Genomic DNA, 14777 nt, shown 5'->3' with positions numbered 1-14777 from the left:
AAGTATTGTACGTGTTTCATGCTGAACAGGATGCTTACCCATGCTCTAATTCATTTTAGCATTTATCAATCTTACACTATTGTGTTTACCCCCCCCCCCCCCGCCAAGAGGTTAAACACACAATAGAAGTGCCACTCGGGATCCACCGAGCACTGCTGATTTCAAATGGTAACTGCAGCTGATCCTATCAGCAGCTCTAGTTGCACAACGCAACTGTGCAACTAGCACTGTATCAGTGGCATTTTCTGCTCAGTACTTCTACTGTGTGTTTAACCCCCACCTGCTGCCATTTTTCTGCACCCCATTTCCTGTGTTTTAATTCATTATTTAGTCACTAGGCCTTGTTTTCATGTCGGAGGCTTAGCTTTTTGTCCACAAGTCTTCCACGAAGACCACTTCTGGCCAGAGTTCTTCGGACAGTATATTGGTGTACCAGGGTCCCACAAGCTTCTGCAAATTCTGAGCTGATGGTACTGTTGGACAGTTTCTGACTGCGAAGGGAAGTAAGCATGGAGTGTCTTTCATCTACTGCAAAAAGTTTCCTTGGCCAACCACTGCTTCTACGTGCTTAAAGGGATACTAAATCCAAATGTTTCTTCCCTGATTCAAATAGAGCATACAATTTTAGGCATTTTTCTAATTTACTCATATTATCAATTTTCCTTTGTTCTGTTGCTATGTTTATTTGAAAGCAGGAATGTAAAGCATATATATAATAAATATATATCTATATATATACACACACACACAAATTCCCTTACAAATAACATCTAATCATTTCCATCATAGTGAGTGTCAGATTTGTATTCATATAAAACAAAATAGCTTTCTGTGTTGGCTTTATATACTGTATTTCACCAGACAGTATTGCATCATCTGACAGAAAATACTACTCTTCTGTGAAAAAAAAGAAGAGATCCTCCCATTACGAAAATCATCACTTTTCACTTCCGGTTGAACCCGCCGCTATAATTTACCATGATTCGCGATGAGTAAGAGGCAAATGAATGAATATACACATTGGTTATGTGAATTTAGAGTGGGGAGAAGTATTTAGTCTGTACCTCCCATGGGCGGAGACAAAATACTTAGACTAATCAGCGTTCTGAATACCTCGAACATAGGTATTGCTCGCTGAATCCAGATCGAGGCCTGAAACGCAGCGTGTCCCGGAAGTGCACCTAGGCAGCATTCTGGGACTGCTTCTGGGCTACTGTCGACTTCCTCTTCACCAAGATGGCGGGCGACGAGTCGGGAGTGACTTTGGGCCAGCCCCATTTATCAAGGCAGGATTTGTCCACATTGGTAAGTTGTATTTATGTGTCTCCACTTAAATATATATTATACTAACGGCTTCAATATTCTCCAAGTTGGAACAAGGTGGATGATCCTATAACTCCTGTAGAGCCTCACATGGTGGGGCAAGTTGCCGGTTCTTATCTAATCCTCATGTTGCGTTATCTCATGGGAGCCTCTGGATTTAATTGGCTGTATGTTTGCTGCGTTTTTTATATATAAATAAATAACCTCATCTGTCTCTTAGCGGGTTTTATACTATATTTGTGTGTCTTTGCTACAGTCACCATACGAGCCGGGCATGCTGTGCTTTGCTAACTAAAGCGTTGACAGTAATGCATATACTCAGCCTATGTTTTATCAATTGCGTGAACCAACGAAGTTGACATGTACATGGATACATTTTTAGAAAAAAAAATCTTCTAGTAGTCTTTTAGCATCATATGCAGTATTTTCGATCAGAGAGCTGCTGGTGGGTTGTGTATGTGTCATATAAACCACTGCTAACAATATGAGTAGCAGTGATGTTTTAATACTGGTACATTAGAATATTATTATTTTTTGCTTAAGGAAGTCTTGCAAAAAATGCTTCTATTTAAAACGGAAATTTTCGCCATGCATGTTTAATTTTAACTTTTTTCTTTAAAACTTTCCTTTAAAGGGAGAGCCTACAATAGAAGTTTTGTTTTAAAATATAGGTAATCCCTTTATTATCCAATATCCATTCCCCAGTTTTGCATAACCAACAGTTATATTAATATACTTGTTACCTCTGTGATTACCTTGTATCTAAGCATCTTCTGACAGCCCCAATCACATGACTTAATGTATTATCTATTGACTTGCATTTAGTACTGTGTTGTGCTAAATCTTAACTCCTTGTGCATGAACACAATGTTATCTATATGGGCAACAAGATCTAGCAGTCTCCTGTTGTGAAAATCAAATACAAAAGCATGTGATAAAAGGCTGTCAATAGTGACTCAGAAACAGGCAGGAATATAGAGGTTTAAATGTTATAAAGCAGTGATTTTCAACCTTTTTTTTTGCAGTGACACACTTTTTTACATTAAAAAATCCTGCGGCACACCACATCCCAAAATTTTACAAAATCACAAATTGTAGCCTAATACAGCATATATATATATATATATATATATATATATATATATATATATATATATATATACACACACACTGCTGTCATGCCATGCCTCCTACAAACTAAGTGTTGCGTGCTGCTGCGTGTAGAGCCAGCACTAGGCACGTGTTGTGGTGGGTGGGGGTTCCTTCCAAGTGTGAATACGGGACGGGGAGGCGAGTTGCCGCTGCACAGTTACCCTCGGTTATCATCTCACTCAATATAAAAAACGTCCGAGAATAAAAAACAAGCAAAATTTAAAAAAATATGTTACACTGTTGTCAGTGTGCCGCGGCACACCTGAGGATCTCTCATGGCACACTGGTTGAAAAACACTGTTATAAAGTATATTAATATATCAATGTTGGTTGTGCAAAGCTGGGGAATGGTTAATAAAGGCATTATCTCTCTTTTTAAGCAGTAACAATTTAAGTGTAGACTGTCCCTTAAATAGGGTTGCACCGATACCATTTTTTTTTTAAGACCGAGTACAAGTAGTCAAATACCGATACTTTTGTTTTCAAATACTCACAGATACCAATTGCCGATACTTTTTTTTTTATGTCGTGACAGTTTCCCAAGCACAATACAGACTAATGATTTAAGATAGCTTATTTATAATTATGAAGAACTGTAACTCAAGACATGAAATACTTTTTGTTGTAAAAATGTGAAATTTCACATATCATGTTTATAAATAAAAATATTACAATGAAATATATTAATAACAAATGCAAAATTACAACCAACCAAAATTGCAATATAATAAAAAAAATATAACGGTGCACTGTTTTATCATGGAGAACAACACTATGAGCTAGATTACATTTGACTACCAATGCTCTCATTACATGTCCAACTCCATAAAATTATGCTTTCAACATAATTGTGCAAAAGATGAGAACTAGCAGTATAACAGGTAATCTAGCAATCTCAGTTTATTAACTGCCTAGTACTTCAGGGGTTTGTCTGAACGAGGTACAGTGATCTCTCCCTGGTAGGCTTCAAGCTTTATAGAAGCAGCTATTGGAGCACTGCTCTGACGTACAATAATACAAATAACAGCAATTTGTATTGGCAGAACAAAAGTGAACAATTTTTAGTTATGTCTCCATTACATCTTAAAATAAAATGGGAACATGCAGTTTGAAAAAACGCCACAAGATGTTGTTGTAGGGGTAAGATCTAACATCTCAAGGTATCGATTTAAGTATTGGAGCATACCCTTTGTTGAAGGTGCAGCAATGCTATACTGGGAGATATCTGAACACATCCGGTGAGCCAATGAATCGGCAGCTAGTTCCCAGTATGGCATTGCTTCTCCGGAGCCTTCCTAGGTAAATGCTTTTTCAGCAAAAGATACAAAGAAAATGAAACACATTAGATAATAGAAGTAAATTAGAAAGTAGTTTAGAATTGCATTATCTATCTGAATGAGAAAAAAAATGTGGGTTTTATATCCTTTTTTTAATCTAAGTAAAAAAATTATTTACTGCCCACGGCTGACTTATATCTGCAGGGTGCATCTGTAAGAACTTAGGGCCCAGCGATCATCAGTCAGTCTGGATTAGTAATCAGATACAGGCACTGCAAATGCACTAAAACTTTTTTAGAAAGGCTGCTTTATTTTTTTCTTTCTTACACGGAAAGTACAGTAGTGATTAAGGGAAAACATGAACATTAAAAAAAATTTTTTTAGATGCAGCTGTATAATGGATTAGACATTTTTGTAAAAGGAGGAAGCAAACAGATGTGGTTCTTCAGAGAAGCAGCACATACTGTAAATACAAAATACAGACAGACCCAGATAGATGAGAATCTTACAATACAGACTGTTAATGACAAATATAATAGTGCTGTTCAAAATGATGGGAAGATCAGAAAATACACGACATACAGCAAGCAGTCTGTTATTTAAATCAATTACAGATGCAACACACACGTGGTTATATCCGACTCTTCTAGTAAAAACAGCCACTTGTTTAGCAGTACATGCACAAATGCTTCAGGGTTAAAGCCCCACGTGTGCTCAGAGTTTGTTGTGGGAAACAGAGTTATCACTGACATGATACATACCACTGTCGGCTCTGAGCGGTTGCAGTGTTTGAATAGTGGTACATGGTAGCATATCTACATATACTGCTGAAATAGTGATACTGATAGCTTTTACTAGAATAATTTTTGCCCATCTCAGTATTTTGAAAAAATGCTTCTGTTCAACATTGAAATGAACTCATGCAAGTGGCATATCTGAGTGGTGTTTGGGGAAAAACAACATAGGAGACTTGTGTCAAGTAAGCTGTAATAATGTAAGAGAATACAGTGAATGATGCTATCGCTATTTTAATCTCCATGAGCATATACTGGCACCGAATTCTAGAACTGCATGCAGTCACTGCAGTAATATATAAAAATGGCACTGACCTACAAGATAAGGGGCTCTGGATGCTGTCAGCTGACACGTCTGCTGCTGCACTGTACTTGTATCTTGCTGTGATTTGTCTCTATAGAGGTATTGTAGATTTATGACATTTGCTCATAAATACTGTTATAGTTATCGGATAGACTGCTTAATTTTAACCTTTTAACGCCGTTATGCCGTTCTATTCCGTCATATTTACACTGGGCTTTAAAGCCGTTATGACGGAATAGAACGTCATATCAAACGGCTGTCCTGAAGCCTTCTGCGCTTCAAGGACTTGATCGCGGTCTGGAGGGCGTTCCTAGGGTTGTAGGGACGCCCCCCAGATGCGATCCAATAATTGAAATCTCAATTAGGTGTTCCGATGTAGACACTTTAACCCTGTCACGAAAGGGTTAAATACTGTCTCCTGGTTTTGACGTGAATGTTGATGCAAATTGGCAGGTTTGCTTCATTTTGAATAAGGGCTTAAGTGGGCTAGTAACCTTTCCATCTGGACTAGTAACATTTCTTCCCTGAGTAGTAAATTATAGTGACATTATCCTGTCCTATCTATATCTGTCTTTTTATGCTGAATAAAATACCTGGCTTTTGGATTTTTGGGCTGGCTCATAGGTTTAGAATATATTTGTTGAGCACTGCACATTAATGTTAAATGGACATTCCAGCCAAAACTGAAATGCACATCAATTCATTTCACTTTTGAAGAGAACATTTTTACTATACATTTTTATTAGCAAAAAGGTTTCTGGTAGAAGCTTTCACTGTCTTAAGTGAGAGCTTTTATTGTGCATGTGCACAAATGCATATTTAAATATGATTCATATACCAGCATTTTGCAAAGTGTCTGCTCAGGGAGCTGGTAGTGCCTAGGTACAAAATGCTGCTATCCCTCTGACACACTTAAAAATACTGGTATATGAATTATATTTAGATATGCTTTATGCGCACAACACGCACAGTAAAAGTTAACTGATAGCTTTTACTAGACACTTTTGCTTATGCAAGTATATTTAAAAAATGAACACAAATGTAAAGATAAACGCAGGCATCACTTTGGTGCAGGTAAAAAAAAGTCTGATTTTTTTTTTCAGACAAAGTGAATAAATCATATTCATCCTCATGTCATACCATCTGGAAAGCAATATTTAAAACATGCTTCTATTCAAAAGTGAAATAAGTTAGTGTGCATTTTCAATATTGAATGGAATGCCCCTTTAACGTTGTGCTCCCATGTGCACCAAGACTGTCTTTCTTTACAATTACCTTGTCTCAGCTGACATAATGGTGTAGGACGATCTAGTATGTAATCCAGATGTGTGTTTTTCTATTCGTAGTAATTTTTTAATTAACTTTTGTGTCTTTACAGAATGTTACCAAGCTTACACCTCTTTCCCAAGAAATTATCAGCAGGCAAGCCACCATTAATATAGGTATGAACATTTATTATCAAATATATAGTGTGTTTTTAAACAGATCTCTGTATGCTATAGTGGAAGCTTAGTCATAACCCATTTCTGCCCTAGTAGCCTTTTGTTCTATCTGCATGTAAAGGCAGAATGTGTAATCGCAAGTATTAACATAAGTGCTTCATGGTTTTTCAGTAAAACACATATAGTAGATATTGTGCAAAGTGAGCCCTTTCGCATTAATTGATGCCCTCTGTATGAAATTGTTACATGGGATGGTAAGAGTTTCTGAGCTGTACTCATTGAGTGACCTGCAAAGCTGAGTTTAACATTGGGCACCGTGCCTCACAACATCTTGAGTAAAGTCAGTGCATGTTAGTCATGTACACACTCGCTTATGATGATTTTTACACCAGATATCCATGTATATATTTATTCTCAGTCATAATAAACAATGAGGTCCCTTCCAAACCCTTTGGAAAAGCCTTCATGGTTTACTAATGTTTGTGGGGTGTTTTTCCAGTATGCACAGTTTGCATATTTCCAGGGTTAATAATGAAGATTTAAAAAAAAAAAAAAAAAAAAATCTCTTACATGGGAATGTTGATTACCCTCACAATTGTTTAGATATTTTAAAATGTTTAATTTTAAATATTTAACAAAATGGTAAAGTGTTACATGCACACACCGCTTTATATTAATGGTCAAGTGATAATACGCCTGCATTTAAACACGTTTAAATAATAAGAGAAGCTCTGGTTCAAAGAGGATCATTTTACTCACGGTTCCTGCTACAAGTAGACAGACCATCTTAAAACTCCAAAATCAGACATCCACGTTGGTAGTCAATATAAATAATCCAGCTTTGATAATTGAGGTTAATTGACCTTCAGCACCTAAACACGACTAAGGTGTCTTATGTCCCCAACAAGATTTGTCAAGAGGAATATAAACGGTCACTATCTACTAGATCACTTAGCCACCTGGCTTGTTTTGCTTTGTACAAAATTCTGTGAGTGTACAGCATTTCATCTTGCCTATGTGCCTTTAGGTATTTGGTGTCTGCAATGTTCAAATTTCATGACATTGTCTGTTTTGTACATGGATCCATAAGATTTAAAGGGACAGCAAACACCTTTTTATTACAAGACATTTTTGTTACCTAGTTATACATATCAGCTAAGTCTTTTTAAAACTTATTTCCTGCATTTATTTTTTTAATAGCCAAACTGCCAATCCGGGCTTGAGTATGCAGACAACAAGACTAGCTACTATAATTTTAGTATAAAGTGCATTGTTTTGCAGTTGTTCTCTGCTAACACCAGTTAGGGAAATAAATTATTTAGCAGCCGCCAAACTAAACACTTTAAGAAAAACACTCATGTCGTTTACTGTCCCTTTTAAAAAAAAAAAATGGTAATTTTAAGCAGAGACATTTTTAAAGTGCATTTGTATTCCTTTCACTGCAGCTTAGCTTTCATGAAGGGCAACAAATCCACTTAGATTTTTGTGTTACCCCATGCGTTTAAACAAATGCATAACAAAAAGCTTTGTTAGATTGCCGCAAGTACATGGGGCTTAAACACTAAATTATTTCAAAAGTAAACATTTAAACTGATGACTAATTAGTTGTGCAAGATCCTGCACTATAACATCTAAGTGGTTTAGTACATCAGCCTGCATATTGAAACTTACTAAATGAACACTTTTGTATGGTGGGGAATTTTGTTTATAGAACATCCTTTTAGAAACTCTGAATATCTCGGGATTTACTGTCACATTGCGTACAAATACCTTGAGAGTAGAGACCTTCTTATATTATGAATGTTTTGACATACTAAATGAAGAATAATATATTATGCCCTGTGTATCCTTTTCCTATAGGCACCATTGGTCATGTAGCCCATGGTAAATCAACAGTAGTAAAAGCTATATCTGGTGTTCATACTGTCCGGTTCAAGAATGAATTGGAAAGGAATATTACCATTAAGCTTGGATATGCCAATGCTAAGGTTGGTAAATACCATTTCATTTTATTAGCATGAATAGTAGGATTTGAGGTGTGTGTGTTTTTTTTTTTTTTTTCATTTAGTATTTTTATTTTACTTGCCAGTGTTCTCCACTGAAAATGTTGCCAGCTTGGTGGCATTTTGAAGTAGCCGGGTGGGAGCAGTGTAATACTTTCTAATATAATATTTTCAGCTATCCAAAGCACAAATTAATTGCATATTTTAACATAAATGTTTTTAATAATTTGTGCATTAACATTTTTAATACTAGCTAATTTTAGCTGTGTAGCCAGTTAAATCAGCTGGGTGTGTGCACCTGCTGATAAGGTCCTCATTTGCAAGTGTTGTCAAAGTGAAGAGGATCTAGGAGAATTTAAAAAATATAAACACAAATACATTTTGTTTTTTTGCTTAATATGTACAACAATAATACATAAAGTGTATACACAAATGTTTGGTAGTTAGGGTTTCTCCACAAAAAATGTTGCTAGCCGGGGGCCTACAATATTATAACATTTTCTGTTATTTATAAATACTACATAAGCTATCCAATTGCATAATTTAACAAAGCGATTCAATAATAATTTGTGCAAAAATTTAAAAACGTAATATTAGTTCATTTTAGCTTAAATATTGTTTTACATTTTAGCCTGGTGGTCAGCCTCAAGGCAGAACATGCTGTGATCTGAGATGTCATTGCAGAAAATGCAGCGTGTGTGCAGAATGAACAGGACACAAGCAGGAACTGTTAGCACTTTTGCTTTTCAGCGCTGCTCCACATGAGGCTGTTCTCTTTAAACAGTGCTCTGCTTTGGCTGCACTGGGTAAGTTTTCCTTAACATAGTCAGCCAGAGTGAAGCACTGTTTGAAGAGGACAGTCAAATACAGAGCAGCACTGCAAAGCAGCAGTGCATTGATTGATGACCATCAATGCTTTAGTGTAGTATAACTGCCTAATTTAAACAAATATTGTATTTCAAACTGACCTGCAGAAAAAATGTAGCTAAAAAAACTCTCATTGTAAAAAGTTCTGTCTCTGGGGTGGTCAGTATAATTAGCTGTGTAGTGTGCCTATTAGTTATGTCCTGGGGAGAATGATGTTTGTAATATAAAACATCTTTTAAATCCTTTTAAAGGGAGCAACCTTGTGGAATTTTATTGTAAGGGTATAACCTTTTAATTGCTTATTTTTTTTAATTCCCCTTTTCTGTGAATAGTGTGATACAAGGTAGTGAGTGCACATTTCTACTCCGTTGATACTTATTAAAGGGGCGTTAAACTCCTTATTTTAATATAACATGTTAAGTTATGCGTTGTAAAACTGCTTTGCAATATACTTTCATTATTTAACCCCCCCCCCCTCCTTTATTTATTTAACTCTTACTGGCTTTATCAGATACCAACTGAAAAACAATACAGTTAATAATAACACAATGACTGGCTAGCCTTGTCTTCTGTACAAGCAGGCCCAGATTGACATCTTCAAATAAGGCAAGTGGCTGTTGGTGTTTGGCTATTGAAAAACAATTGAATCAAACAAAATATTAACTTATTTTAAAAATCTCTAGACTTGGCTGCTAGCAAGACAACAAACATATCTTGTAATTACAAGGTGTTCCTTTAAGCGATCCGCCTCTCGCATATGATTGATTTCTATATATGTATTTGTAACAGTTGTGTATTTTCAGATCTACAAACTTGATGACTCTAGCTGCCCTAGGCCTGAGTGTTATCGTTCTTGTGGGAGCAGCACTCCAGATGAGTTTCCAACAGACATACCCAACACTAAGGGAAATTTTAAGTTAGTCAGGTAATATCCCTGCTCTTCTTTTGGTATCAAGTTTTGGAGTGATTGTAAATAAGTAGTACAACATAACTAGTCCCCTTAAATGGACACTGTTTTTTCATAAATGCGTTTCCTATGACTTGTTCCAGCTGTAGAGTATACAATCTGAGAATTTGCTTCTTTGTGATTATTTTTGTATATGAAATAGCCAGCTTTTGTTCTTTGAAACCACAACCCATCAAAATGGATTGCGTTTGAGTGTAATCAGATCTCCTTATTTGATCACTTTCTGTACACACACGCTTCTTTATATTATCTCTGTTAATATACTAAAGCCCAATACTTAGGGAGAACAATTGAAAATTAGCATTTTATTACTTATCTCACCTGCTTTTTTACTGGAATTCCCTGTGCTGGCTATATTTACAGTTCTTCTATATCCTATACTTACGTATGTAAATTTTAAGTATAGGTAGGGATACCACAGGCAAAATCGGCTATTTCAAATTCCAAAATAAATCAAAAGCAGCTATTTGTAAACAAACCACCCCATAAATTAAAGGGACAGTACAGTCAAAATTAAACCATTATGATTCAGCGCATGCAATTTTAAACCACTTTCCAATTTTAATTCTATTATCTGGTTTGCTTCATTCTCTTTGTATTATTTGTTGAAAAGCATAGCCATGTAGGCTCAGGAGCAGCAATGCATTACTAGGAGCTAGCCGGGGATGGATTTTGTGGATACACATAAATGCCTCTTGTTATTGGTTCACTAGATGGGTTGCTTCCAGAAGCGCACTGCTGCTCTTTTAACAGAGCATACCAAAATAATTAAACAAATGAGATAATAGAAGTAATAGAGAATGTTGTTTACAATTGTATGCTCTAGCTGTCATGATAGAAAAATGTTGGGTTTTGTGTCCCTTTTAACCCTTTCATGACATAGGCAATTGTTCAAGTTCTGAACGTAAACAAAACCTTGAATTTCAGCTATATGTCTTTTCAACCATAATTTACCCCTTTCACATTAAGTGCACCCACACTAATTATATATTGTTTTTTAGAGGACAGATAGGGCTTTCTTTTGGCATAAAAGATTTATTTCTCAACTATAATTTTATATAAAAAAAATCAAAGTAAGTGTGAGAAATTAAGAAATTTGAAGCTTTCCAAATGATTTTATTGTGAATATCATCATCCTGATATATGTTACTGCAATAAAACACCCATACTTGTGTTAAGCGATGTCCCATGAGTATAACGATACCCCCCATGTACAGGTTTTCTGAGTTTTCTGGAATTTACAAGGCCCAACATACGGCCTACCCATTTACATTGAAATCTGGCACATTCATTTTCTGGGCTTAAGTTGCCTTTCATACATTATAGCAGCCCAGGAATGAAAATGACCCCATCATGGCATACCATTTACAAAAGTAGACACCCTAGGGTATTCCAAAAGGGCCATGTCACGTCTTTTTGTGAAGCCCCTTAGTCACAACACCTGGCCAAATGTAGTGGTCATTTTTGTTGTATGCGTTTTTTACACAAACACTGCACTTTGGCTGTTTCTGTCATCAAGCTTTTATGTTTTACTGCTATAAAACACACATATTTGTGTTTGTCAATGTCCTACGAGTACAACAGTACCCCCCATGTACAGGTTTCACGGGGTTTACAGGAGTTACTGGGCCAAATATGGGGTCTGCCCATTTCAGTCTTTATGCATGGAAATTTGGCACCTTAATTTTCTGTGCCTATGTCCTCTTTGAGACATTATAGCAGCCCAGGAATGAAAATTACCCCATCATGGCATACCATTTTCAAAAGAAGACACCCTAGGGTATTCCAAAAGGGCCATTTCACATCTTTTTGTGAAGCCCCTTAGGCATAACATCTGGCCAAATGTAGTGCTCATTTATTTTTAATGCGTTTTTTTCACAAACACTGCACTTTGGCTGTTTCTGTCATCAAGCTTTTATGTTTTACTGCTATAAAACACACATATTAGTGTTTGTCAAGGTCCTACGAGTAAAACAGTACCCCCCATGTACAGGTTTTATGGGGTTTACAGAAGTTACAGGGCCAAATATGGGGTCTGCCCATTTCAGTTTTTATGCATGGAAATTTGGCACCTTAATTTTCTGTGCCTATGTCCACTTTGAGACATTATAGCAGCCCAGGAATGAAAATTACCCCATCATGGCATACCATTTTCAAAAGAAGACACCCTAGGGTATTCCAAAAGGCCCATGTCACATCTTTTTGTGAAGCCCCTTAGTCACAACACCTGGCCAAATGTAATGGTGATTTTTTTTGCATGCGTTTTTTGCACAAACACTGCACTTTGGCTGTCTCTGTCATCAACCTTTTATGTTTTGCTGCTATAAAACACACATATTAGTGTTTGTCAAGGTCCTACGAGTAAAACAGTACCCCCCATGTACAAGTTTTATGGGGTTTACAGAAGTTACAGGGCCAAATATGGGGTCTGCCCATTTCAGTTTTTATGCATGGAAATTTGGCACCTTAATTTTCTGTGCCTATGTCCTCTTTGAGACATTATAGCAGCCCAGGAATGAAAATTACCCCATCATGGCATACCATTTTCAAAAGAAGACACCCTAGGGTATTCCAAAAGGCCCATGTCACATCTTTTTGTGAAGCCCCTTAGTCACAACACCTGGCCAAATGTAATGGTGATTTTTTTTGCATGCGTTTTTTGCACAAACACTGCACTTTGGCTGTCTCTGTCATCAACCTTTTATGTTTTGCTGCTATAAAACACACATATTAGTGTTTGTCAAGGTCCTACGAGTAAAACAGTACCCCCCATGTACAGGTTTTATGGGGTTTACAGAAGTTACAGGGCCAAATATGGGGTCTGCCCATTTCAGTTTTTATGCATGGAAATTTGGCACCTTAATTTTCTGTGCCTATGTCCTCTTTGAGACATTATAGCAGCCCAGGAATGAAAATTACCCCATCATGGCATACCATTTTCAAAAGAAGACACCCTAGGGTATTCCAAAAGGCCCATGTCACATCTTTTTGTGAAGACCCTAAGTCACAACACCTGGCCAAATGTAGTGCTCCTTTTTTTTGTATGCGTTTTTTGCACAAACACTGCCCTTTGGCTGTTTCTGTCATCAACCTTTTATGTTTTGCTGCTATAAAACACACATATTTGTGTTTGTCAATGTCCTAAGAGTAAAACAGTACCCCCCATGTACAGGTTTTATGGGGTTTACAGATGTTACAGGGCCAAATATGGGATCTGCCCATTTACATAGAAAATTGGCACATTCATTTTATGGGCCTTTGTCCTCTTTGAGACATTATAGCAGCCCAGGAATGAAAATTACCCCATCGTGGCATACCATTTATAAAAGTAGACAACCCAGGGTATTGAAAAAGGACTATGTTTAGTCTTTGTTTGTAGCCACTTAGTCACAACATCTGGCCAAAGGTAATGTTCATATTTCAGTTTTAGTTTATCACAAAAACACTGCCTTTTTGCTGTTTATATCATCCTTTTATGTTTTACTGCTATAATACACCCATCTTTGTGTTCAGCGATGTCCCATGAGTACAACAATACCCCCTATGTACAGGTTTTATGTGGTTTTAGGAAGTTACAGCGCCCAATATAGGGTCTGCCAATTTGCATGGAAATTGGGCACATTGATTTTATGGACCTTTGTTGCCTTTGAGACAGTATGGCAGCGCAGGAATGAAAATTACCCCACCATGGCATACCATTTGCAAAAGTAGACAACCCAGGGTATTAAAAAAGGACTATGTTTAGTCTTTTTTTGTAGCCACTTAGTCACAAAACCTGGTCAAATTTAGTTGTCATATTTTTTTATTTGCTTTTTTCACACAGACTTTGCATGTTTTCTATTTAGATCAACATCATTATATTTTTTACTGCTATAATACACCCATATCTGTGTTCAGTGATCTCCCATGAGTGCAACAATACCCCCTATGCACAGGTTTTATGTGGTTTTAGGAAGTTACAGGGCCCAATATAGGGTCTGCATAGAAAATTGGCACATTGATTTTCTGGCCCTATGTTGCCTTTGAGACAGTATGAAAATTACCCCCCTCATGACATACCATTTGCAAAAGTAGATAACTCAGGATATTCTAAAAGGAGTATTTTAGTTGTTTTGTATAACTTATAATGGCCTTAGAGTGGATGGGCTTAACATATAAAGGGACAGGACAAGGTCAGGGGATTTATGAAGTTAGGAATACAGAATAATAAAATAAAATAAATTAGGAACACATACAGATTGCTTTCAAATTAAAAGTTTAACTCTGTGTGATATATTCGAAAGCAATCAGTGATACAGAGGCCAGGTTGAGAGGGGCAGTCAGGGCAATGGTAACTAGAATCCCTCCTCCCTCCTTTTTTATAGCAGACTCTGCATCTTTTCTGGGGTGTTAATTTGCAGGCAGTGGGGGGGATCCTAGTGGGAAAATGCCTGCCACAGAGTCGCTCAACATTTTCAGATTGAACAGTGGGAGGATTAGGGGTCTGGTTAAACAAAATATCAGATGTTACATTTAACACAAATTCCAAAAAAGTATAAGTTTTCCCTGTGCCTGTTTTTTTGTACAGCACATATGCATTATATACTGCGATCTGCATAATATAAAAGGCTACTTTTTTGTACCAAGTTCTAGTTTTTCTTTGAATTAG

At 36.7% G+C, this 14777-nt stretch overlaps 1 protein-coding gene across 3 annotated transcripts in view; it reads left to right on the top strand.

Moving 5' to 3' along the window:
• The first annotated feature begins 1177 nt into the window (after positions 1–1177).
• EIF2S3 (eukaryotic translation initiation factor 2 subunit gamma) overlaps positions 1178–14777 on the top strand; it is a 39711-nt gene continuing 26111 nt past the window's right edge. For 2 of the 3 annotated variants that reach the window (XM_053706359.1, XM_053706360.1), the window contains exons 1-4: positions 1178–1305; positions 6229–6292; positions 8153–8280; positions 9966–10087. In XM_053706359.1, coding sequence (XP_053562334.1) covers positions 1237–1305; positions 6229–6292; positions 8153–8280; positions 9966–10087 — 383 coding nt within the window. In that variant the 5' untranslated portion in view covers positions 1178–1236. The remainder of the gene's footprint in view (positions 1306–6228; positions 6293–8152; positions 8281–9965; positions 10088–14777) is intronic. The other variant, XM_053706361.1, reaches the window with a different exon arrangement.

Source organism: Bombina bombina, chromosome 3 (genome assembly GCF_027579735.1).
Source record: "Bombina bombina isolate aBomBom1 chromosome 3, aBomBom1.pri, whole genome shotgun sequence".
Lineage (NCBI taxonomy): Eukaryota > Metazoa > Chordata > Amphibia > Anura > Bombinatoridae > Bombina > Bombina bombina.
The sequence above is the reverse complement of the archived record's forward strand: the minus strand, read 5'-3'. Positions and strand labels throughout refer to the sequence as shown.